General features: G+C 36.2%; 1 protein-coding gene across 2 annotated transcripts in view; it reads left to right on the top strand.

Moving 5' to 3' along the window:
- The window catches only part of IMMP2L (inner mitochondrial membrane peptidase subunit 2), a 497,636-nt gene that overhangs the window by 135,086 nt on the left and 334,692 nt on the right, over window positions 1–27,858 (top strand). Inside the window, exon 6 of one of the 2 annotated variants that reach the window (XM_074901547.1) lies at window positions 3,609–3,620. The exons of the other annotated variant lie outside the window; for it this stretch is intronic. Within the exon in view, the coding sequence (XP_074757648.1) occupies window positions 3,609–3,620 (12 nt within the window). The remainder of the gene's footprint in view (window positions 1–3,608; window positions 3,621–27,858) is intronic. 2 annotated transcript variants of the gene reach the window in all.

Below are 27,858 nucleotides of genomic sequence, written 5' to 3'. Positions count from 1 at the left end.
GATACAACAAGGAAAACAAGACATGAAATTGACAGGAAACACAATTGAATTTGTTACTCTTTGCATTTCTTGTTTTGGGGCTTTTGTTTTGTTTTGAGGTTTTTTTTAAAGTTTATAAAGAGTCTGATGAGCAATTGAAGAATTTTTAAGAAACTGAAGTTTTAAACATCTAGTGTTCTTTTTTGACTTTTTTACAGGAAAAGTCTATGTAATCCTGCCTACAAAGTGAAGGTGAAAAGAGCTGAGTATTTGTTTCTGTTCCAGATTTCTAAAGGATTATATCTGTTAAGTTTGTTTGATGCATTTTACAGCTGAAGAGATCCGTTTATCCACATTCTTTTAAAGATTTGAAGCATTGTTAAAGTGTTAGAAAAATGGAGGGAAAGTGTAGTTGCATTAGCAGGAAGAGGATCTTAAAAAATCAGTATACGTGCATTTTTTTCTCACTGTACTCATTCAGTGTTTATGGAAATATATAAACACTGGTGTTAAAAAAGACACAATGAAGTTTTAATTTAGGAAGAAGAAAATCAGTGGTGTGAAAAAAAGATACAAAACTTGAGTTTGCCTCATAGAATAACTTGAGAATTGCTTCAGTAAAATCCCAAAAGAACAAGCTTCTGTTGGACAAAAGATTGTGATTGTATTAAAATTGAATATTTCTGTACAAATTGAAATCCATGCTGCCTGAACTATTGTGTATCAATTTATGTTCTATAAACAATACAAAATGGGTGACTGTTCCAGTAAATGCTCTGGGTTATTTAAATTTGCATTATCATATGTAGTGAGATGCTGTGAAAGTGGCAATGTGTAATTTATACGTGACCTAAATCAGTCTGTTTTGCAGAATGACATGCCTTTTTATTATTTTTTACTTAAAAATAATTTAATAGTTATTATAGCAAACAAATTCCTTTTACTTTGTTTCTGTTGAGTGAGAAGACTATGCATCTCAGTGGATATTAGTTTGGTTCGTTAGATCGTGCACATTTAATTATGAACAGTTTTTAAACCTTTATTTAGTCTCTGTGAACTTTTCAAATAACTTCAGAATAAATAGGTTTAAGTCTCCACTAAGTTAACTTCTGCATCTGTTACCTGAAAAAAAGTATAACCACTAAGAGCAGAGAAGACGGCAATAATGAAAGAATGCTGAAAACATAGGTAGAAATGTGGGTAGATATGTGGAGTTAGTTAATAAATTGCTCCTTTCAAATGGGTTAAGGAATATTATTCTGCAGACTTGCCAACCAGACATAATTACTTTAGCATTAAAAACGAAGAGCATAACCAATCCAAAAGACTTTAAAGATCACTGTACTGTCTCTTCTGAAAATGTGAAGCTCTTTTTTGATGGGGTCCAATCTTTGCTTTTGGTTCTCATCTGTGCAGATTCAGTGATATATTTGATGCTTTCAACCATATTCTTGATGCATGGTACACACTTCCAGGGTACTCTCACTTTTACCTCTTAGTTTAGTTCCTATTTTATTGAACACTTAAATTTTGTGACTGGCAGTTTATTTAGGCCTTTCTGACTGTAGATCTCCATTAGATCTGGTCATAGGTTTCAGCAGTTTACATTCTTCATCTCGAGTTCTCATACTTGGTACCCTTCAATGATCTGTGACTTCTGTATCCCATTTATGGTGCTGGTCTGTCATTATTTTGATAAGATGCTGAGTAGAAGAAAGCATTTTTGAATCAAAGCATTTTTCCTTGTATTTGGACTCATAATTTTAAAGTAAATTATGGTGATTCACTAAGAAAGAGAATATTTTATGTTTACATGCAGCCTTATTCTTGAAAAATCAGGAAATTAAATGTAGCTCAGATTTTGCCAAATGAAAACAGAGATTTATTCTAAATTCAAAGTGTAAGGTTTTATCATTGAAAGATTATTTTTTTTCTCTTTGAAGATTTGAATTTTGAGGATCTTTGAGGAATAATTGCCGATCTAATATTTTTTCCCACCTAAAGGACTCTTGATCAGTCTGTTAGGCCATTTCTCATTCTAAATTGTTTAAATATTTGATTTTTATTTTGAGAGATCATAGGCTAATTGCAAACAAGTTCCAAGAAAACAGAGTGCTATATATATATCAATAACTCATATTTTTTAATATTTACTCTTGTCTATGCATTCTGTTCTGTAATTTTCAGCAATACATACTGTTTTTACCCTTTGGAATAAGCTTTGTACATTTGACTACTAATAGGCTATCCTAATGCCTTGTGAGAAAATAAAAAAGAAAAATATCTCACACTTTTGCTGGAAGGATGAAGCTTACTGTTATGTTAGCATTTGTTTCATTAATTGCTATTTAAGTACTAAATGCTGATGATTCAGAGGATATAGAGGAAATTTAAATCAAGAAGATTATGGATTTTTTTTTTCCTCAAAGCTGTAAAAGCAATGACTAACATGCTTTTAGGTAGTAGCACAACATCATCTCAGCCTCACTGAGGTGTGCTTGCCAGAGATACTTCCTACAGTTGTCCAACGGCTGTCAAACATACTCCTAATCAGAGGCTTGCTTAATGCAGGATGGGCTGTGTCTGCTCCATGTCCTTTTTACTGATAATCTTAAAGGTCTTTTCCAACCTAAATGATTCTATGATTCTAGAGAACTTTGATCTCCTCCTGGGTTAAGCAGACCAGATTTAATAGTATTGTGGTCATTAGAGCTTCAGCAGTAGTATGTGTTGTCCTTGGCTGGGAGTGCTGGAGGGAATATATTTGAGTTAATTCCTGAGTTTGTCAGAAAAGCCATAATCATAGCCATAGAGACATTTTAGTACTCGGATCACTCAGTGCTCTCTTCATTCACTGATGCCTTCTAGCTCCTCAGCTCTCCATATAGAGCGTTTTCTAACTATGTGGGGCTACAGTTTCGGCCATAATGAAGCCATTTTGTTACACTATAACTACTTTTGTCAGTTCTTATACACAAGAAGAGCTGTCTGTTGAAGAACTGTGTAGGAAAGAGGTAGTCTTAGGAAAGGCAGATGTATTGAATAATTTTAAACTTTCATGTTTGTAGATAATTGGAGCATATTTCTTTTACAAAACTGTTGAAAAAAATGCTGCTTAGAATATTTTTACTTTTCATTGAATGGAAGATGTATCTTCTTATTTGAAGAATTCACAACCAATTTAGAAAACACCATATGAGATGAGAACTCTTCATTGATACAGAACTAGCCAATTTCTAGATGAGCACAGTAAGTGATTTGCGTGGTTGCTACAAAATGTCAATATGTTAGACTCATCAGTTATCTAATCAGTAACTTATTGTGTATTCTGACAGTCCTCCATGAAGACAGATTTGTTTTACTTTGCATACAATAAGTTGTTTCTATAACTGTTGCTTCAGAGAGTTTTGTCGCCTGTGAAATAGCTTTTTCATGTAGTCTTTGCTGTATATTTCCTTACTCAAACTGCATAGAAGAGCCAATTAATAAGTGTAGTTAGAACTGAATATATATCACGAAGAAAATGCAATTAAGTCTTTTAAGTTGTTGTTTCCCAAGAGAATATTTTATATCCCATAGTTGAATGTTATGAGTCCTTTAAATGCTGTAACCTGAAAAGATATTAAAAGAAGTCTATCAAAGTTCAGTGAAGTATTTATTTAACAATATGCTGCTTAATGCTGTCCTGCAGTACATCTCATCTGTACATTCATTTGGTTCTGCAGCAGTAAATACAAATATGAACTAAAGAGAAAAGCTTTAGAATTAGCTGTTAAAAGTCGCCACCCTTTGTTACATATTATTTCAGGTTAAAAATATTTGGTTTTGAGCTGAAATAGCACTCCTAGAAGAAAAGATAGCATTATTAGAGAGAGGGAGGAAATACCAATCTGGCAAGCAAGTATAATTGGTCATATCTGTATAAATTATTCCAGATCTGTTAACTATTGCTGTACTTTGAATACGAAGAAATACTAAAAAAAGCTCTTTGTGGGGGCAATTGTGTTTTTTCATTAAAGCTCTGGTATTCCATTTTTTTCTAAGTTAGGGTCTCTGAAAGATGTTATTGTACTGTAAATTTTTACTTAACAGAAATTTTACGTGCGTATGCCTCGCATTCTTCTGTCACATTATGTCAGCTGTATGAGTGCTACCAAAACTAAAATGAATCTTGGGATTGGCAGTCCAGAGACTGACTACAGTCTGCACAGTTTATGGCTGAAATGATGTCTCCTGGGAAATACCTGAGAACTGACATGTGAGACACCAAGAAAAAAAGTGTAAAGAATTAATTAGGTGTGTCCTAAATGTAGCCAAAGAGCAAAGAATCCTGGTGAAGAGTAAGTGACAAGTGGAGTGAGAGGCTGTTCTGAGTTAGATAAACATGGATCAAAAGCAAAATAGAGTGACTGTAGAGGAAGGAAATAATTGGAGGAAATGTACACTCTTGGGGAGGATACATTCAGTGCTCTGACAAAAGGACATTTGGGAAACCCTTTTTCTCCTCTAATATAGACCTGAGACAACATAACAAGTTACCATCAGAAGTCAAAAACATCTTCCTTTGAAATTTTCATTACTGGAAAGGTAAATTTGATCAGTGCTTCCCAAAGGGGGGGGTGAGTTTTCCTTTGGGCTTCCCTCCAGGGTGCAGCCGGCCTTGCAGGGAGAGCCTTTGGGTAAATGAGCCCCGGGTGTCTGCATTAAGTAAACAAAGGTCAGGTGTCCCACTGAGGGATAAAAGCTGGGACCACTTACAGGCAGGGGCAGTGTCTGTCTGTGAGGTGGATGCACTTTGCAGAGTTCCCTGTTGGGGAAGGACCTCCTGCCTCCCTGGCACTGGGCTCCAGTCAGGTCTGGCTTTTGTAAATGTGGGCTGTGTAGAGATTCAGTATGTGGCTTCTTTGGTCTTATGTATTTGGCTTGTTGACTTGGTTGTCTCCTGTCCGTTCTATGGGGGTCTGCATTTCACCATTTATTCCACCCATTGTTGGTTGTGTGGTGTTGTTGGGGTCAGTGGGATTGATGCTGATTATGTATAATCTGACTGACTTGTTTGTACGCCCAGTGCTCACCCATGTACTGACCCTTTTGTATCAAATATGATTTGGTTATTGGTTCATCTTTATGTTGGCTGTGTCCTTTATGCTAGGCCTAATAATTGGCAAAACAGTAGTGTAGAGGCTGGATGTCAGCTGGCAGCCAGAGCCACCTGGCCAGACCTTCACCTCCCCCTCCCCCTGCTGGTAAGATAGGGGAGGGACTAAAGAAGAGAATTGGTTGGTTGAATAACAAGAAAGAATTTATAAATATAACAAGAGAACAAGAGTAACAATAGTGAGTTCAAAAAGAAAACAGGTAAAATGCAGCAGTGGCTTACCGAATGCCCCACAGCAACTATGACATCACATGGTATGAAATACTCCGATGAAAATTAACTCCATCCTGGTCAAAACCAGGACAAATAGCAACGAAACTGTAATTTTGCTATATTTTATTTAAAAAAAAAATTATATTTTCATGGAGTCTGTGCATGTGCCTGTAAGCATGTGTTGATAATGCAGTACTATGCAAAATTGTATTTTTAAACATCCAGGATATTAATAGTTAAATTCACTTTCTGTTATTGATATAGGCATGATCTCATTTATTTTTCCGTCATTAACAGGTTTTAGATTTTTAAGGGAGTTGTAAAGCCAAAGTTGTTCCTGAAAAGGCATACCTACACTAGGAATACCTCCACTTCCTCAGATATCTTCTCCTGGTATAACTCAACACTATACTGATGTAAAAACAATAATCTCTCTATGGACTAGCACAGAAATTAAATTATGGTAGAAATCTCAGGTCATAACTATATTTAAAACTGTTTCAGTGGGCAGGTTTTGGAATTAATTGTAATTGCAATGGAGAAGTAACAGATTCATTGTAGTTACCTCATTTTGAAGATACTTGCTACTGCAAACTTAAATTATGATGACATTGAAATGTAACAATGTTATTTTAAACAGCATTAGGGCTAGAAAAAATGCAAAGCAACACTGCATATGTTTACCAGGTTAGTCAGCTAAATTTCTTTAGTAGTATATGATGTACTTTTCCAAAGATGCCAAATATGCAGCTTCACAAAGAAGTTATCAGCTAATTTTATTTTAAATAGACATTAGATTTTGACCTATTTTGGCAAACATATCCCAGACTACATTCAATTTGAGTGTTTTTCCATTCACGAAAGTTGAGACATGAATAAGAAATTACCATAGTTTACTCATTAAAATGAAAACTGAAATAACACTTACCAGAACCACTATACTGCAAAAAGTTGCCTATGTCAGATGAACCCTACACTCAAAACCAAGAGTAAATAATCTCTTTTTTTGGTATAAATGTAGAGTGGATAAACCCTATACCACCCAGTAAAGTGAGTAAATTTATTTATTGACTGTTTTGCTTCCTATCCTGTTTAGACATATTCTTTTCTAGCTTGTTTCTCAAATGGCTGTCAAGATAACTGCACTGCTCCCATACTTTCAAAAGCATTAATACTAGGCAAACTTATGTGGTTTAATAAAAAATACAGGTGGGTTAGTGTTGGAAACATATTTGTCTTGTATTTTCCAAAGCAAGTTGGTCTCACCAACAACTTAACTGTGATGCTTAATATGAAAAATTAAAAAATAAAATCATCCTTAATTTAGAGGCAATGTAAGATGAAAAGAAGCTGTAAAGGAAAAGGAATAAGGGACAATATAAGAGGACAGGCAGAAATCTGTTTGTAGCAGATCTTCAAAGAACTGGTATTTCTGATAGGAGCCTCTTTAGGCATCTACATTTTCAGCATTCACCAGGAGAGGCAGATGTTCTGATCCCTTTGAAATACATGCACTAATGATACATAATATGAAAAAAAAAAAATTAGGTGTGTAATATTTTCTGGATGAAGTTAAAGGTAATGTATTTGGTTAGACTATAGGTGGGGAGGTAGCAGAACAAAAACTATATAAAGTCAGATAAAGTGATTACCTTGCATTATTAGAAGTATATGAAATCATAGGTTTTATCAAGGCCTTACTATCTTTATCAAGTTATTGAGACAATATTTCTGTTTTTCTGATTTTTCTGATTTATTTTCTTGGCTAAGAGTCTTACATGCTTCTAAGATGTAGTAGGATGGTAACTAATGCCACTCAGAATGGCTCTTCATTTTCTTTTGTTGAGCTAGACATCATATATACAGTGAACACAAAGTCAAAATTCTTTATTTACCTTTCCTGAAGTCGAAGAAGATAACGTCCAAAACTACTGCTTTTCCTTGATATTTCTCAGCAAGTATGAATTCTTTTTTAGAGTAAGTTTTGTAAAGTGAGATTACAGTAATCAGAAATAAACAATAAACATAACGAGATTCTCTTTACATGCTGAGATATCTACAGTAGTGTGTGATAGAATCAAATCCTGAGAGCCTCCACCACATCAATGAGATTTTCAAACCCATCACCAAATTAGAAGTTGCTCAGAGGAACAGTGAAAATAAATTGTTTCCCAGTTTGTGCTTGGAGATGGCAGACTTCACAGAGCTTTCTACAACAACATGTAAAGAGTTATGTACAGCATCATCCGATCTCCTGCTTAGGACAGTCTGCAGCATTCAAACTTAAACCTTTCCTTAGTATTTATGACATAGCCAAAATATTTAAAATTAAACTGGGGCTATATTTATTGTTAATTGCTAATGTTTTTATTTTATTGCCAGTGTTTATTTAGTAGTGTTTTGTTTCTTCTGTGTTCATGTAACGTATATACTGTAATTTGATTATATGACAACTCTAAGATTCATTCTTTGAACAAAATCCTCCACTGAGTCTCACATTATGAAGTAGACATACCTATTTAAACCAAAGACAATTCTACACATCTTAGGCAAATACATTCCTCAGTTTAAACTGTTCTGTCACACCTGTTGATATTTTCCCCACAGCTGACATATCAGTCTATGGTATGTCTAGGAAATGCCATTTCACACATCACTACTCACAATATTTCATAACAACACCGTCAAAAGCTTTTGCATAATCGGTGAAACAAGGAAGTATTAAGTTAAACCATCTTTAATAGTGTTACTTAAATTGATGGTCAAGTTCTTTGCTCCTTTACCTTTTGTATTAGGTTTGTCTGGCAAGGTTTTTGTAGCAGGGGGGCTACAGGGGTGGCTTCTGTGAGAAGCTGCTAGAAGTTTCCCCCATGTCTGACAGAGCCAATGCCAGCCGGCTCCAGGATGGGCCCACTGCTGGCCAAGGCCGAGCTCATCAGAGATAGTGGTAGCACCTCTATGATAATGTATTTAAGAAGGGGGAAGAAAGAAAAACCTGGGAAGAGCAACTGAAGCCAAGGAGAGGAGTGAGACTGTGAGAGAATCAACCGTGCAGACACGCAGGTCAGTGAAGAAGGAGGGGGAGTTGTTGCTCCAGGCTCTGGAGCAGAGATTCCCCTGCAGCCCGCGGTGCAGCCCGTGGTGAGGCAGCTGTGCCCTGCAGCCCGGGGAGGCCCATGGTGGGGCAGATCTCCACCTGCAGCCCATGGAGGACCCCACGCCAGGGCAGGTGGATGCCCCAAGGAGGCTGTGACCCCGTGGGAAGCCCACGCTGGAGCAGGCTCCTGGCAGGACCTGTGGCCCCGTGGAGAGAGGAGCCCACGCTGGAGCAGGTTTGCTGGCAGGACTTGTGACCCCGTGGGGGACCCTCGCTGGGGCGGTCTGTGCCTGAAGGACTGCACCCCCTGGGAGGGAACCATGCTGGAGCAGTTTGTGAAGAACCGCAGCCCATGGGAAGGACTCACACTGGGGAAGTTCATGGAGAACTGTCCCCTGTGGGAGGGACCCCACACTGGAGCAGGAGAGGAGTGTGAGGAGTCCTCCCCCTGAGGAGGAAGGAGCGGCAGAGGCAACATGTGATGAACTGACTGCAACCCCCATTCCCTGTCCCCCTGTGTTGCTAGCTGGAAGGAGTTAGAAAATTTGGAGGTTAAGTTGAGCCTAGGAAGAAGGGAGGCATGGGAGGAAGGTGTTTTAGGAATTAGTTTTTATTTTCTCTTTATCCTACTCTGATTTGATTGGTAATAAATTAATTTTCCCCATGTCAATTCTGTTTTGCCTGTGATGGTAATCGGAGAGTGATCTCCATGAGCCTTTCATTATATTTTCTCTCCCCCATCCAGCTGAGGAGGGGAGTGATAAAGTGGCTTGGTGGGCACCTGGTCTCCAGCCAGAGTCAACCTGTCTCACTTTTTCTGACATAAGGTGTTCCACTGTTGCTTACTTTTGCATTGCCTTGAATTTTGTGGTGTTATTAATATTTTATTTGTATTGCATATAAAACAGATAGCTTGAGAAGCGTCATAATATTAAAAATAAGATATTGGGGTAATAGATACAAACATACATGTACATTTATCATATTCAGGTCAGTCTTGGTAGTCCTGTCCCTACTTTGGCTTAATTTAAATATTTGCATTCTTTCCGTACAGCTTTCAACTTTCATTGTTGTATCATTAGCACAGAAGATTCCCCTTTGCCAAAGTTCATTTATTATTTTATGTCTTTTAAAGTTTGAAGTTCTCAATAAATATTCCATACACCTCTTCGCCTATAACACGTTTGAGAAGTTGAAAGAAACCTCTTCCTCCTTTCTATGTTTGCTTTCATTGAGCAGGAGAGTAAAACCATTTAGGCTTGACAGAGGTTCTTTTCATGTTCAGCTTTTGGACAAGCAGAGCCTATGTACTGGGGTTTTTGAATATGTTTTTGTAAATCATTCTGCACTGCTCTTCAGGAGGTGGTAATTTATCCCATTTCAAATACAGATTCTCTAAATTGTCTAGTTCTCAGTTCTTGACCTTTTGCCTTCTGTTTGAATGCTTGCCACAATTCTTACCTCTTTTGCTTGGAAATATATATTGAATTGTATTTTCAGTATTTTTTTTAAGGAGTATTTTTTCGGTACTTCCTTAGAAGATCTTGTGTATACTTCTGCTTTGCCATTTTTGGTGGTTTTTAAGACCTGGGATTTGAGAATTCATTTTAGATACATGTAAAATTATAGCTTTGCTTTTAATTGATTAACAGTGACTATTTCTCTACCCCTCTTCTGTGGACCTGTGGGTTTTTTCTGGACCTGCTAATTACCATTTCTGAACAATTTCAGGTTTTTCCTACTCTGATTTCAAGACTGCAGCAGTGCCTCTCTGGTAATGTTGTCCAGTCTGTCCCTGAATATTTTTGTTTACTCTTTGATGTGTGGTTGTTTTTGGTGACTGGGGAAATGCTCATGTGAGCTTTGGCTTGAAGAAATGAAAGGTCTTGCTGTGGATGATAAGGATGAGAAAAGGAGCAGAAATTGACCCAAAATTGTAATTGGTGAACAAAATTCCTTTTCACTGTTTTTAATTTTCAGTGAACATACTTAACATTAATTTTGAATAAATCAAGCCAAGTGATGAAGTATCAATTGATATGTTAGCTGATGTTATGCATTTTCAATGTTTTCACATCAAATCCAATGTATAATGTGAGCTTTTTCAAATAGTGTACTTCCAAATATCATATGTAATAAAATGTAAATATTATTATTTAGTAAAACACCTCCCCGCATAGGCGCTTGATGCCTGTGGCTGTACCCAGCTGCACCCCAATTACCCTGCTCGCTTTCTGGGGGCAATGGGAAGAGCCCTGGCTACAAGGCTGTGCCCTGGGGAGCCCTCACTGCCCCCGGTGTCCCTGCCCATGGGAAGCTGCCAACCTGCATTGCACCCTGGCTTTTTTTCATTTTAAAAACTTAATCTTAGAGTGTTTATATAAAACAAGAATGATGTTAGTTTTCTGAATCTGACAAAACTTGCAATTTAACCATGTAAAGTACATTGGGAAACAGTAAAATAATGAGACAAAGTATGAACTTTAAGCCAATGAGTGTACTTTAATAAATCTGGAATAAGTGCTCACTCTACAGAAGGAAAATTTTAGATGTGATTCAGAGGCCTTCTCTTTCAGATAGTTCTCTGCTTCCAAAAAACTGTTTTATCAATCATTTCTGTAAGTGAGACTGTAAATTGGTGTATAAATGAAGTGTTGTATCTATTCTCTCCTTTGTTTTCTTTTATACCCTGTACCAGTCCTCTGCAAGGCAGATTCATTTGTTGTTTAGTTGAAATGGAATGACTGCAATTCCACAAACAAATTGTGCCTCAGTTAGGTGCACTTTGTCATAAATAATCACTGAAGAGATTGGATTTCTCTCCTTGCTGATGTACTTCAGCTGTACGTTAAGCTCATAGCTTCTTAAAGGCACTGAGTTATTTGTTCAGCTGAATTATCACTGAGCAGCTTGCACCTGTCCTTGTTCTTCTGTGTTGTAGCTGTCTCTATTTCCCAAAAGCATATTCAGGAAGGTTTATGGTAAAAGAAACTACTAGTCTATTTTCTAGGATTTTTTTCATTCTTTGTCCCAATTTTTTCTCACTCAACTTCATAATGCACAGCTCTTTTGGCACATATTTCTTCATGATCTGGAGAGAAAAGCCATTTCATAGATTGGTTAAGGGCATTTTCCATGGTCTGGTCATCTAATACTCATATTTCACATTCAGCAGTAGGCCACTTTGAAATTTAACAGTATGTCTTTATCAGCTGCGGGAAATGTCCTTTACATTTTCATTTATAAATTTTACAGTTATTTATTTTGCTTTGTTACAGAAGTTTGCTCTCCATTTCAGTGTGCTCTTTTCCCTTTCTTTCTGAAAACCAAACTGGAACTCCTGAGCTCTGTGGCTGAGATGGCTGGGGTGCTGGCGGTGTGATAATATAATCTCTGCCTGTTTCCAGGCTACTTTCTGCAGGTTGTGTAATGGATTGAGCAATATCTGCAAAAGTATGATAGTTCTGATCTAGCTATTTCTGCACATGGCCAATCATGTTGAGCAGTCTGAATTATACTTCATTTAGATGGGGTTACGTAACTATCCTAATGATAAAAATTGAACTGCATGGTTCCCACAATATAGCAAGCTTTAAATCTTTACATATAAATAAGGGATTGTGCATGTTTGATAGATGGCATGTTCATATTTTGAGTGTCTTTGCATTTGATCTATTTCTTGTCTGAAAACAGACAAGCAAGCAATACATAGAAGGATAGTGAAGAATAGTACGCTGTCTAATTGTTACTTTACCATTTTACATAACAGAGTAGCAGAACCATTTATTGATGAATGAGCTGATGTTTGATGCATACAATGTATATAGGGCTCATTTTGAAAACTAATAAGACAGTTTCTCTCTGTTTTAAATCTGGTTGGGTGTGTGACGCGTTGTTGAAGAGATGCAAGCATGGACTTTTAATTGACAGTATCAAGAATCTTCATTGCAGAATAGCATTTGGAAGAAATGACCAAGCCATTAATATAAACCAATTAATAGGCTGAGAATGAGTACTGGATATAACAGGCAGAGTAGCAGCTATATCAGATGAAATTGTATTTTTCTCATATTATGCAGTGATCACAGACATTACATATCAGCTGCACCTAGTTTATAATACAGTATTTTAGTAGTTCAGAAGTAGTGAAATTCTGTCACATATCTTACATGAACATGTGAACATGGGTGCAAGAGTGGACAAATACTCTCATCACTACAAACAGTATGAATGTATTGTAAATGAGCTTTAAAAAGCAATATATATATTTTTATTCTGTCTTGTTGCACTTTATGTAGCTCAAATTGCATTTCTGATATAAACTGCCTCACGAGCTGTGTCAGGTTGCTTGTAGGTGTGAGTAAGTAGAGTTGGATGTAAATGCATATACTTCTCAGAATGAATCGCTGGACATGTTGCATGTAGGCTGAAGGTAGATATTAAGAAAAGAGAAACTTGAAGGCAAAGAAGATGACACCTTTGAGGGAGGAGGTTAACAAAATGGATTTGAAGTATATGTGGCCAATCTGTGATGGATTGGATGGGGAGGAATTAGGCACAGCAAAGTAGGCTAAATGTGGTGTTTTCAGAAATTTCAGAACAGTGTTATAAAATTAAATTCTGAAATGGCAGCAGAGAAGGAGTCACCAGACAGTCAAAGCCATGTGGTTTGACAACAATGTTGTTGCTCAAAAATTGTCACTGAGACAGAAATAATTGGTGACAGAATAGTTTAAGGCTGGACTAAGACCCTATTAATTGAAGTGATGAGTTGCTGAATGGCAATGCTTGCTGAAATGTGTATGGAAATAAAATTATAGGTACTAGAGAGAGATTTTGGATAACTGATGAGGGAATAGAGAAGAAGGAGCAAGGAAAGAAATATAATCCATAGTCTTGAAAGATTAAGAGAATAATAGTCATAGTAGTGATGGAAAAAGTGGCAGAAAAAATGTGAAAGTGGGAGAATCATCTGTTTAAAATGACATTGGCATGCCTAAGAAGAGAGATTCACCAGGCATAGAAGCTAAGTTGGTGCGACAGGTAGGTTCTTCAGTCATCAGCAGATAGCTTTATAAGCTGTGTGAGTGGAGAAAAGTGTTCATAGTCACTGCACAGTGAGAAGAACATGGGTTGAGGACCAAGCTCTGCTTTATCATCATCGTAATTCTATCAGAAGAAAAAATATTTTTTGTAGCAGAGTACCAATAACTTTTCAGGTTTTATGGCTCCCTTACTAAAGCTTGTGTCTTCTAGTTTGAAGCATGAAACAAGTGAGTTTCTTTATCTAACTAAAGTTTGCACAATTCTGTTACTTCAGTGGTAGTGTAAGAAATACTGTAAATAAAGATTCTTTGTTCCTAATTGAAGGAAGAATGCCCTTTAAACGTTTTTATCACATGTTTAAATTGATTCAAAGCTCTGCAAAATATAAAATGATTGAATTATTCCTCCCTTAAAAGTGGACCTAAAGTAATGATGGGTTCCAGTCAGGTTGCTTTAGTGTAATTGGCAAGCAGCCATTGTTTTGGTCACAGTGTGATGTTAAATTTAAATAGACAACATGGAATGCAAGGTAGACTATTTCAGAGGAATTGTGTAGTGGTTTTTCACAAACTTAGGAAATGCTCCACAGTACATACTATTAAGTAGGTAATACATAGAGAAAAATCTTTCTATTATTGCGAAAAAAGAAGCAGGATGGTTTTAAAAAAATCTACTGTGAACTTTTTAAAAGGGATTGCTGTGTTATTCATGTGATACAAAAAGACTTTTTTCCCTGTTTCAATTATACATTGCAGACATTATTTTGATTTTATTAGTATTACTGCCTTCCAAAATTGTTATATATGGTTATGACTAATAATGCTGTACATTAACAAGAGACCAGGAATTTGTTCTGAACATTACATCCTTCTATTTTCTTTATGCAGCCTATGATTCTTATAGTGCTCACTGAAGGTAACAACAATCACTTACTTTGTACTAAATATTGTAGATATTATCAGACTTCTTTTCCTAGGTGCATAATTTAAAAATACATTTTAATATACAGTAAAGGTCTTTGACTCTTCTGTGTGGCAAAATAAGATGGGCAGAATGCTCTGGAGGAGTAGGGCTTGAGGTCAGCAAGTTCTGAGTATTGGTTTTCCTTTTTTCCTTAATGTCATTGTGAAGCTCCATAGTCAAATAATAGTGTGCTTCAATTTCTTCACCTGTACAATATGGGTAGTGACAGCTGACTAAGAGCAACTTAATTTTAATAGGCCTTTGAGTCAATTGATATGGAAAGCTCACTGTCTTTTCTCAGATAGGTTCATGTTATATTTTATTCAGATTTCATGAGGTTAAAAAAAGGACAGTGGCACACTCTTTTTCTCCTACTGTGATATCAGGCCCTCATGTAGTTATTACTCTTATTTCTCTCTTTTGGAAAGAACCTGGAAACAGATAAATATCTTATTTTCAGAAAAAAATTAAGAACTCGAATCACTTTTTTCAGCTTCCCCTATTTAATGAGTAAGACAGGAAGATGGCCTTATGAGTCAAACCATAAGATGTGTTATTTAATTTATTCACAGCAAAACTCTGAAAATCCTTTTATAGGTGCTCATCATACCGTCACTGTGAGAATGTGGTATTTTTCCCTCAAATTGCCTGGAGGTCTTGCAAGAACTTGCCGAAAGTTCTCAACCCTTTTGAGCAGAAAGAGTAGCTTCAGCAATTATGCTTTCCTTGTTCTAACATTTCTTCCTCCATAGTAGACTAAGATTATTCTGCCTGCATTTCTTTACCTATATTGCATGAAACTAATTATAATGTAAAGACTGTCTTAAGAACCAGGCTTTTCTGATCTAATGTAATTATTTTTGTGTTTCTGTGTGATATCTGTTCATCTTTTCCTGACACTATTTTAGAATGCAGTTCATACCTATAAATCTCCTTCTGTGCTTTAGGGAATATCTGTGTAAACTGTGTATTCAGTAATGTTTTATTCCTCTTCTGTGTAAAAATGGTATCAATTTGACTTTTTGCTGTAAAATCCTTGAATGCAAAGATCTTCAAAATATTAATGACCAGCTACCCCAAAAGGAGCAACATGTTCCAAGGAGATTTATTTCTGGTTGAGTTTTTCTTCTATTGTTTTCTAGCCATGTAATGTTGTATTGATGGAAGTCTACCTTTATTGGAACTGTCTACAAATGTAAACTTCTAACTGTACAGGTAAGATGTAGAGTTCAGATATCAAGCAAAATTAATAAATGTAGAAGTTAATTATGAAGAGTTTTAGAGTGATTTCTTCAGCATTATATTTGCCTTGTACCATGGAGTATAACCTGCATGTTGGCTGGCCACCCTAGCTTTCTGCTTTATAGTTCCCTGGCTGTTTTATATTAGGGAATTTTAAGCATCTTTTCAAAATCCTCTGCTTTTCCCATCATTTTAGTTTTTCTATTTTTTTTTTTCCTAGGTTCCTATAGGGTGTTAAATAGTAACTTGATAGATGAAAGCTTCATATTATGTACATTTTTTTGTGGAGATTCAGTATTCTGATCATTTTATAAGAAAATGAAAGGTAGAGACCTGTGATCCTTTAAGCAGTAATGTTATTTTAATGGTAGGATTTTTTTCCTCAATGCAGCTGAGTTAAGAAATATGGAAATAGTAGCAATAATTTTGCTGAGATCTCACACTGAATATGTATTAGTGAATAGGCTTTTGTTGACATTAATTGCATTCCCATATATATTTATTGGCATAAATAAATTCTTGAACTGTAATGTAGTATATTACATTGTATTTTAGGCATGTTTGTGTTGTATAAACAGTGGTCTTTACATAGTGATTTGCATTCTTTGCTTTAGTACAAATTTAAACTCAGATTTTTGAAATTGTTTAATATCCACAGTGGGGCCACAATTACCGAAACCTCATCATCCATCTAATTTCCTAAACTCAGTTACAAAGCCAGTCATTCCTGGTTGGTTTCTACTGAGAAATCACCATTATGAAGGCTTGTCACTGCCCTAGTAACCAAACCTCTCAATACACTGACTGTTGCTCATCAGCTAAACATCGACGCTGAAAGTGCTTCAGCTGTTTGGGTTTTTGGAGGCTACCACAGTATATAACACAGACCTGTCACAGCAGTTGTGGCATATTTTACTGGACATGGCAAGCAACAGTTTCTGCAGATATGTATTTGTGTAGGGATTTGACTTTGAGTATGTCTTGGAATTAAAGCTTATGCCTGTTTCTGAATTAGGCACCTAACCTGGTTACGTTATTCAGATGTGCTCAATGTTATTAAGAGCCTTCTGTTGAATTCCCTTAGTTACTGTGAAACTTTATGCAAGCTCATAATTATTAGACTTATAGAAGCACAATAGAATTTGATCTGTGAGGCCTGTAAATAGTGTATGTTGACTATTTCTTATCTCTGTTGAATCCCGTAATGCTGTATATTTAAAGTAATCTCCTGGATCCTATAATTGTATAGCTTAAAGATTGCACCAATAATATAGTTATGTTAGGAACCTCTCTATTCAGCTTTCTGGCTGAGCCTCCACATATGGCTCCTCATCTTGTGTAACTTCAGTGCTTATTTCTGCCCTCCATGGGGGACCTGTTTGGCTTGCTTTTATTTTCATCTAGAGCTCTTAGAGTTGATCATGTGTGGTTTCTGTTTCTAACAGAAGGTATTGTATCGTGTGAACGTCATGCATGCACAATTAGTTGAATTCCTGTCTTTTTATGACATTATTAAAGTCATTATTAAACAGAAAACATCAGAGGAAAGTATATTTTATGTTTGGGCCTGTACTCATATGGATTTCTGAATTTATTTTTATGATGTTATTTTTTAAAATTTAGGATTTAAACTGAAATAAGAGGATGATGTCACATACTGGAATAGCTATTGAGAAGTGACTCGTACTTGGATACAAGGATAACGAAAGGTCTATATCTTGAAGAATTTTTTCTCTTTATGAATTAATATTTTAGGAGAACATAACTTTTATATAGAAATATCTTTAAGAGTTTTTAAGAATTTTACCTTGGGTTTTCATAGACATTTTTGCTTTTTAGTAACTTGGTTTCATTTTTGCATGCTGGGAAACATAACATGAATTTAGAGTATGAATTTCAAGATAGAAAAAAATGCAAGAAACTTATTCCTTGTCTGTGTTGTTATCACTTTTAGTTTTGAAGAACAGGAATGAGCTCCTTACTAGGCTTGAGTAGGTTGAGACTTCTCTGCTGAGTGGGTGTTATTAGTATTTTTAACATCCTCAACAGTTACTAGAGAAGATGTTTTAATGCCATAGAACAGTGATTGCTTATTAGACTCCTACAGTTACTATGAAACAAGCTGTAAAGCAGTCTGGATCCCTTAGAAAAATTACAAGTGCGCAGGCAGAGTTTAACATTTCTTTGCCTGCAGTCTTTCTGGTTTTGATAGAATTAAGTCTGATTTTTAATGTCTAAATTATGCCAATGAAGCATGTGATAGTAATGTAGTAGAGGGCAAGATGTTATTAGGAACATTCTCTAGCACTTCAGTTTGTAAAAATTAATTTTTGCTGAGTATTCCTTTATGAAGTGTATGTCTTCTGTTTCGCCATGCTACTTGTTACTGTGTGAGGAGAATGGTGCTGCAAGTTTGCCATCTTCTGCTGTAACTTTACAGTCTTCATGGCAATACCAGTTGGCCACAGAGTTCACTTTTAAAGTTCCTCCTGTTCTTCCTCACATCCATGTAGGGGTCAGATACATTTGGCTTGATAATAAATGTGATTGTACCGCTTAAAGACAGAAGCAACTGTGCTTCAATGGCTATATAGGGAGCCTGGGATACATATGCAAGTGAAGCATGTAAAGTGGTTGGTGTGAATAATCCCCAAGTCAGTTTCCAAAGGTCAAACCTTTAATATGTTACCACCTTCAATAAAAGTAGTTCGGGTACATACTGGTGGGTTGAAACAGCTGGTAACACAGCATGCTTTTGTTTTCAAAGATAAAATATAGCAGTTCATGGTTCTTTAAGTATTGAGTGAATCCACCAGTCCTTCATGGGTATTTTCTTTTGCAGTGTATACTAGCAGAACCATAATCTGTGTATCTGAAGAGACAAGTGAGATGTATGTCTCTGATTTTCAAGATTCTGCTGAAAATCAATTGCTGCTGACTTTTATCTGACAGCTTGCCCTTGGCTCTTTCAAGGAGGTCCCAAATGATCCATCAGGACAATCCATCAGGAAAGTGTTAGTGGTGGTTGTCATTGTTAACCTGTGGTGCACTGATGACACAGCCCACAGTTTGTAGATAATCTCAGTGAGGCAGATAAGGACACCCTCCACTTCATGAGATGTAAAGCTTCCAGAAGCACATACAGTCTGGAAGAAAAGCTGTCAATTAGTTGGAACTACTTTGACTAATAGTAGGGAGTGGGGTAATTGAATGGTTGATATGGATTTAATGAAAATGGAACAAATCAGCGAAGTACAATGGGAGTTTTTAATGAAAATCTTAACACTGAAAATTTATTAAAGGAGAATTGATAAAAATACACACACACACACCCCCAAATTAACCATTTGTTTTGCACTTTAATGAGTCGTAGGTTATGCTGCAACCTCAAACCTTGCTTGAACTTGGTATCCAGTTGAAGAGCAGATGAGGGGGGGGACCCCACAAAGCTTCCCACAGCTTCAGGACCCACGGTGACATTTCACCAGAGCTGGCCATGTCCATGGACATGCTTCTGAGCTGCCAAACCCACATGAGAGGGAAAGAGGTAGCAGAGTCTGTATGTCTGCTCAGGGCCCTGATGTTTGTTTTTGCATTTTAACAGAAATACTGGCTTTAATTATTAGCCAGGTATTTCTGACATCTATTCCTTACCCAGTTGAATACATATCTGTGACCAAATTAGTCTAAAATAATCACCTAGGTTTGCTCTATGAAGAGGAAGGACTCACTCAAAAGGCAATTTGTCCCATCCTGGAATAGATACCTAAGGCAGGTGGTATTAAACCCCCTCCGATGAACTGTCTTTCCAAGTTCAATTGATCAAGAAGAAAGCCATACTTAGCTGTCCAGGCAAACCCATGATAAACTACAGCATTTGTGTTCTCAGCTGTTTCAGTTGCTGTATTTGACCTTTAGCCACAAAATAATCTCTTGCATCGCGTGGACATCATACAATTAGTTGTAAAAAAAATAATTCAGGAAATTATTTTTCTGTATTCATATATATTTTAAATACTTATTTAGAAGTAAGGATTTAAAAGATATTTTTTAATCTTCAATATTCATTCTGTCCCTATGGATATGACTAGCTAACTAGAAAATTAAATGAAAATAGACACATCTAATCTTGCATCCACGTCTCATACAGCCAAAAAAGGACTTTTATTTCCTGTTCCATGCACCTTGGCCAGCCAAGCTTGACAGTTTTCAGGCATTTGTGTGTATCAGATTTTAACTCCTGAATGAAATGATTTAATTAGATATTTGTCCTCATTCCTGGGTTGAAAAGTGTATCAGAAGTCTAGCTGAGTAGAGATACAGTGTTTTGTAAAGTTGTTGTAAAATGTTGAAGAAGAACATTTCTATTTTGTTTTCAAAAGGGAGTTACTTTTCAAGTTCTGATATCGATACGTGTGTTGATGGAAGAATCATCCCTCTGTTGTTTCTCAGGATTTAGGAAATACAGGAAAGCATGTAAGCCTTACAGACACAGCCTCAACACGTCTGTTTCTCTCATGAGGAATACATTTAGTTTCATGAAGTACTTTGACAGGTATATGGATTGAATGTAAATGGATGTGCATATAAGCTTTTCTGTCTCTGCTAGATAATTAAAGTGTAAGACAGAATATTTGATTTATAAAAATTCTTCATTAAAATAGAGTGACAGAACATTGACAAATGTTTTCTTATGGGGCATTTATTTCATTAAGAGATGAAACTATGGAGACCAAAACTTTAAGAATACTTGATTTACATATCTGAAGTAAATATCACCTGAATATAGTTAATGTAAAACAAAACCAACAAAGCAAACAAAAAACCAGCATCAGATGCTAGTATATGATTTTGACAATCATTTTGGTTTTATAAATCTTTTAGAATGAAATTGAATTAGATAGGAATTATTTTCTCATATTTTTTTTCCTAGCAATATTGCCTACAACCTGGGATCTTGAACAAATTGCAGGTTTTATTGATTTAATTTTGTTATTCTATTTAAAATTCCAGAGATAGAACATGTCAGCAACATGGTCCTGTTACATCAAAACTACTTTTTTTAAGATAGTGTCAAACTGAATCAAGAGAAGACTTGTGTGTTCATCCAGATCAGTTTTTCAGGTGCTATGGTAAATTGGTGAGGAAATCGGTTTTCGTCAGTCTAATCCTTTGAAAGTCTGTGTAAATTTGTCCATTTTATTGCTCTAACTCAGTACAGAAGTTACATAATTATCATGCAAGAATAGGATTGAAAAAGTATCTTTTGTAGTTTTGACATGCTTTACTTGCCTCTCAAATGCAATTTCTGTACACCTGTTTATCAATATTATAAAGACTTGATATAAATAATAATGGCAGAAGATTGGTTTCTATTAAGTAAAAAATGTATTTCTCTTTATAAAAAGAAGAAACCAGAAAACTGCATTATTTGATTGACTCTAAATGTATTTTCAAATTTCTTATTTAAGTATTTGGATATCAGATGTTTAAATTGAGCATTTTGAAGTTGACTGATCTCTCTTCTGAGTAACTTTTTTTTGATAGGCCTTTTTAAAATTTGAGATGTTGTTTGATTACAGTGAAATGTTCACCTTCCTTTATGTAGAATATATGTAATGAATAAAATTGTATTAGGCAGAAAGGACATCTATAGTAAAGACATATTTTAATGGATCTTTTATATTGGCTGTATTATAAGTTGTCTATTCACAAATCAGTTTTGTCTCTTTTATTTCTAGAGCTGTTATATGTCAGCTAATAAAACTAGGATTATTTTTCTGTTCTCAGAGGTAAATTTCAGGAGGATAGCAGATAAGACATTAATAAACATTAATTTTTGCTTACGGCCTTACAAGCCTGATGGTGCTGAGATTTTCAGAATGTATCCTTTGGATGAGACTTTTCCTGGGGAGGGCCTTCTAATAGGATATAACAGCCAGAAAGAAAAAGTGGTTATCTAGTTTTGATTACCAGCATGTTGGACTTGTGAGGTGTATCTGATAACCTTTATAGTTCTTAAAATATGCTGTTAGCATTAAGACACAAGAGTAGTAGTTATAGAATATGCAGGTAAGGCAGTTTTATTTCAAAAGAATGTGAAATTTAGAAGTCAATGAATTCTGTCAAAATTCTAGGAGTGGCAAAGGAATGCTCATTAGCAGGATCTTGGTGAAAAGTAAAGAAAAAAATGCAGATATTGTATGACAAGTGTTCAAGTGTGATATAATGAGGGTGATCTGAGAACAAAAAAAATATACAGCCTAATATATGTGTTATTTAGGAACAGTTGCCGTGTTTTACTGACCAGTTAGGAAGAAAGCATTGTTTAAACCAAAGCTAATTCTCATATTTAGATGATATTTTAATCAAAAATAGTGATAGTGGATCTAATGATTAATCTTAAAAAAAATATTTAAATGATTCTAAAAATCTACTGGTATCTCAATTCCAGGAGATTTTAAGTTGTATGAAAGAAGTGCAAAGATAGAGAGCATTATATTTAGTACAGAAAAACGATCAAGCTATGTCGAATTATAGGTTCATAAAGGTATTATCAGATGTAGTCTTTAAAAACACAAAGTGAGTACTAAAATACTTATTTGGGTTAATTTGTTTGCATTATTAATTTGAAACAGGTACATGTTGCGTGTTAATCCACGGCAATCCTTGTTACGTAACTAAAATGTCAAATCTTCAGACTATGTAAAGCTCTTGAGGCATGTATATAGCAACACAAAGGTCTGATTGCCACACCAAGGAATAGATTCCTTTCAGCTTTTCCTGAATCTGCTGGAAGTAGCAGTATTAATGTAAACATGCTGGCACATGCTTTGCTATTGGCTAGCATCCCCAATGTGTACCAAGTCCACAGCAGGTGTGCTGCTAATGTGTGCTTCTGCATTTTCACTGTTCATACCCCCTCTAGCTAAGTTGTGCTTTACCATGCCACAGTCCAACATGCTTTTTGTTGAGGAGATACACCAACTATCCTTAAATACTGACAGACTTTTTCTGCAGAAACTTTTGCTGAAAGACTGGTTTATTAAATATAAGACAGATGTATATGAAAATCTTAAAGGCTGCTTATTAACAGTTGTATAGCTTAATTATTTGAGAAGTGGCATTTTTCCAGTCTTGTGGGGAAGAAGCAGGTTGTATAGATAGTAAATGACATAAATCAACCAGAAAAACAAAGACTTAAAAAAAATTTCATTTAGATGGATGAATTAGTTCAAACCTTAAGAAGTCTTGAAAGAAAAACATAGACTTAAAATTGCAGCATTCAGCATTCTGACATTTCTTGTTCACACCTGTTCTTTAGTGCATAACACTATTTTTTTTTCTTGTAGAGTATATAAACTGAGGCATAGCCCCCAGTAGTAAAGCAATAAATGTTTAAAGCATTTATGCATAAAGCTGCCTCAAAGGATAATTAGATGATTATAATGGTACTTGCTTTGAGATAGCTAATTTTAAAAAATTATTGCTCCCAAGCTTAATTATTTGAGTAATGATAACATATTAACAACCTCCAAATTTCAGTTACAGCCAGCTACAATAAAAAAAGAAAAAGTATGAAATTTGGGATTTCTTCATGAAGGCCAACAGGTTGAAGCTTTACTAAACTTTGATTTTAATATTTTTCTTTCTTATGTATTTTTTGACTCTATAATCTTAGAAAAATCCATAACCAGCTAATGAGTGTTTTATAAATGACCCTCTGCTCTCATGTCATACATAAATGCCAGAGTCCCCTGATGTGTTGTATGGAAGTTACACATGCAGCTGCTCACCATTATTTCAGAGGTGACAGGCGTGGATGCATCAGCTTCCATTGCCTGCTCCTGTTACAACTTGTGCAGTTGTGAATGCTACTCTAATTTATGTATTTAACTAGCCAGCCTATTGCCACTTTTGCATGCAGTTGTTGCAAATTGCCGTTTCTTTGTGTCATGTCCCCTTTACTTATAACAAAATGAAAAAAAAAAAATTGTTTAGTTTTTTATAGCTAAAGCTTAAGCCGTTTGTAAACATTTCTTCAGCTTATTATAAACACTTTACTGACATCATGTTACTCAGATATACAGCAAAGAGCAGGGGGAAAAAGTAAGTTTTCATGGTTTTTATACCAGCAGACTATACCTGACAGCTTTGACAACTTTGCCTTCTATAAATTAATTAGTAGAATTTCAGGTTGCCAATTTACCTGTCAGTTGTTTACTAGAACACGTGATGCCAGAATTTCACTGCTTATTAAAGATGTCTCACAATTTTCAAAACAGACTATACAAATATACTGTTCTTCTCCCATTTCCTTTGTAACAAATAAAATCAGAGAACAAAACACACTTTCATGATATCAGAGCACCTCTTCCCTGTATAGTCCAAAACTCCAGAAAAAAGTTAGACAGCACTTCAGGAGCAGTGTTTTTAAATTTCTGATGCTTAACTATTTAAACCATGGTAAAAGAAAAAAAGAACAGAACAGAAATTCCTTTTTTATTTCCCCTTGAAATCACTATCAGTCTCCTGGTTCACTTTATAGAAAAATGTTGATGTCCCATCTTTCCATTTTGTGATGTAAGAAATTGATGGTAAAACTCTTACTAATGTCAGTAAGGGCCGTGATATTAATATGTGAGCAATATATTTTAATGCTTTTTCCAGGAAATTTTTAAGAGCAAGAGAAACACCGAATTAGATGTATAACAGTATATATTACCTAACTCAGTGTGATCACTGACAATCACTTTACAAAGCTTATATTCTTCTGTTCTCAAAAAATGATGTTAGCTGTATCAGTCTAGAAAAATGATTAAATCTTTTCCTTTTGCCGTGATTTTTCAAAATCGTATATTTTATATATTGCTGAAAAAAACTTCATACCTTTATTAAAACCTAAATATCTGCATGTATATTTATAATGTTAGAAATCTGATGTTGAAACCTGCAAGTTGTAAAGGATAAAAAGTCATGTTTAAATAGAGAAGCTAAATTACTCCTTCCAAGAGCCAATAAAACTGAAAAGCGTTCATTATAAAAGTAATAAAAACTTATGAGTCCCATTTTATTAAAACTACTATCCAGTCTCCTGATGAGGCTGGATTACTTGGAGGATAAAACAGTGACATTTTATGTGTTGCAGCGGGGTTTATGTCTAAGGTGAGGTCTCCTGAAATTAGATCAATGGTTTTAATGTGAATCCTAATGGACGAGTTTTTATGTCATAAGATCATGACTCCCATTTTAACATGAGCACCTTCTTTTCATAACATCTGCCTCTGTTTGCATTGGCACAGAATTATTTTTGCCTCTTGATTAATGAATGAGAAAGCGCTAGCTGTTTTGGAAGTATTATGTTAGCACTTTGTTTACCATGTCTCTGGGTCACATATAATGCACTTCATATGTGATCTCCATGTTGCTTTGTAATCCATGTTAGATATTTTCTTGTTTATAATGTATCAGTCTTTCAAAAATTACCACCAAGGCTAGTTCAACTTTACTGTTAGGGATTTTAATGTTAATAAAAATTGTAGTTCTGAAATATATTTTTGCTGAAACCATTTTTATATCTATAGAACAGATAAATTTCAGATCAAAATAAAAAAGGTGAAACATTGCAAATGTGAAAATATTCTGTATGTATCAAATCCACACCAGTATTTTCTTGTCTGTGTTAAATGAAGTGCATTATATCATCACAGTAATTGGTAAGTACAGCAGTGGTGTCTCTAGTCATTAATATGACTACCTGATCTAATCCATTGAATATTTTTAACACTTTGAGTGTCCATATACATTGGCTAAGCTGTAATGATGTTATAATGACAGACAAGGAAAGAAAGAAAACAGAGCATAGTGATGAGGAGGAGGAGACTGATTTAGGGGGCACAGATAATGTAAAAGAATCAACTGCTGTGTACAAGCTGACCTATATTGATATGCAAGGAAGAAGAATGAGGTCCAGAGGACAAACTTTATTTTTGTTTCAAAGAGAGGAAAGCACAGAAAATTGTGTGTATCAGCCAACATTAGTAAAAGTTTTTTCCCATGTCAGTGATTGGACGTCTACTGCTGTATAGGCTTTGCGTGGCAAAGTTTGGGTAGCAGGGGGACTACAGGACTGCCTTCTGTGGGAAGCTGCTAGAAGCTTCCTCTATGTCTGATAGAATCCATGCCAGCTGGCCACAAGATGGACCTGCTGCTGGCCAAGTCTGAGCCCATCAGCAACAGTGAATGGAAAACTGAGTCAGAAATGTTCACACACAGCCCAGAAAGCTGACCGTATCCTGGGCTGCATCAAGAGAAGTATGGCCAGCAGCTCAAGGGAAGTGATGATTCTCCCTCTCTACTCTGCTCTTATAAGACCCTACCTGCAGTACTGTGATCAGCTGTGGGGTGCCCAGCATAAGAAGGACAAGAACCTGTTGGAGCACATCCAGAGGAGGCCATGAAGGTGATCAGAGGGCTGGAGGAGCTCCCTTATGGGGACAGGCTGAGAGAGTTGGGGTTGTTCAGCCCAGAGAAGAGAAGGCTCTGGGGAGACCTTATAGCGGCCTTCCAGTACTTAAACGGGGGCTACAGGAAAGATGGGGAGGGACTATTTAACAGGGAGTGTAGTGACACGATGAGGGGTAAATGGTTTTAAACTGAAAGAGCATGGTAGATTCTGATTAGATATAGGGAAGAAATTCTTCACTGTGAGGGTGGTGAAACACTGGAACAGGCTGTCCAGGGAAGCTGCAGCTGCCCCCTCCCTGGAAGTGTTCAAGGCTAGGCTGGATGGGGCTTTGAGCAACCTGATGTAGTGGAAGGTGTCCCTGACCATGGCAGGGAGTTGGAACTAGATGATCTGTGAGGTCCCTTCCAACTCAAACCATTTGATAATTCTATGATTCATGCCAACCTGTTTTAACTTTTAGATTCTCAAGAGAACAGATCGGGTACTGAGCCACAAGTCACTGTACTGCTCTTATTAACACATAATTCTGTGCATCTCTTTAAATTATACTGGGTTTCTGCCTTTAGCAGCATATATCCAAAATCCAAGAAGGGCAGTATTTTGAAAGTACATAATTGTACTGTTTTGCTGATTAAGGATACTAGTTAAACTCAGACACCAGAGTGAAAAGAGTAGGTGTATTTTACTGGTGATAACCAAATAATGTAATAGTGTTATGCAGAAACATGCAGTAAGGCACAATAGTGCACCTAAAGCAATAAACAAGAAAATACAGGGTAATGCATCAAATCATTACTACCTGAGGGAGAGAATAGAGATTAAGAAAGACACATCACCACTTGCACACGTTACCATCACCCAGCCCCAGTCACAGCGAGGGTTTGGAGAGCCTGTCCTGGCAAGGGGGAAATCCTACGCGGTGCGTCCACCCATAGGTGAGGCTGACAAAGTCGCTGTGAGCGGGTCCAGCCTTATATACCAGAGATCGACAAGCCAGAATAGCTGGCACCTTTGTTTTGAGCAGAAAATTTCTGGTTTCATTCTCCTGTTGGATTCCACCCAAAGCCTGGCCAGGGCTCAGGGGGGGAGACCAAGGGAGTTTCTAACAAGGCCAAATACGGGGGTTCTCAGCCTTGAACAAGGCTAAACAAGGGAAGTTGGATACATTCTCTCGGCATTTCGTCCTCACCACTGATTATATTCTAGTCCGCATCTTTTACTAGCGAGCTTACACACTTTGTTAATGATTACAGACTAAGTTAGCAGCCTCGGCTTGAGGCCTGTTGTTCAGGCTGCAGTATTTCAATGCTTTAGCACTTTTTACATCAGCATAGGCAGTTTGTTATAACTTGGTACAATACCTACTAGCACAATGGTTATCAGTTATAAAATATATAGGATTTATCTACAGGTCAACTCTGGCTTGGGCCAGTTGTCCAAGCCTTAGCACTTCATGTACAAATGTAAATTTTTGTACTGTGGTCTTTAATGAGAAGAGTTATCACCTCTCTGCAATGAAAGAACTGTTTGTTCATCAAAAACCTGTTGACATAAAGTATCTGGCGGCTCTTAGAACTCCCTGTGCAGGCCTCATGGCATATGGACCTAAGGTTATTTTCTAAAACCCAAGAGAAGTTTTAAAAAAATGAAAAATATAATTGATAGGAAAAGATAGCAATTTCAGATTAGAAT

Source organism: Athene noctua, chromosome 3 (assembly GCF_965140245.1).
Source record: "Athene noctua chromosome 3, bAthNoc1.hap1.1, whole genome shotgun sequence".
In the NCBI taxonomy this organism is placed as follows: Eukaryota; Metazoa; Chordata; class Aves; order Strigiformes; family Strigidae; genus Athene; species Athene noctua.
The sequence above is the reverse complement of the archived record's forward strand: the minus strand, read 5'-3'. Positions and strand labels throughout refer to the sequence as shown.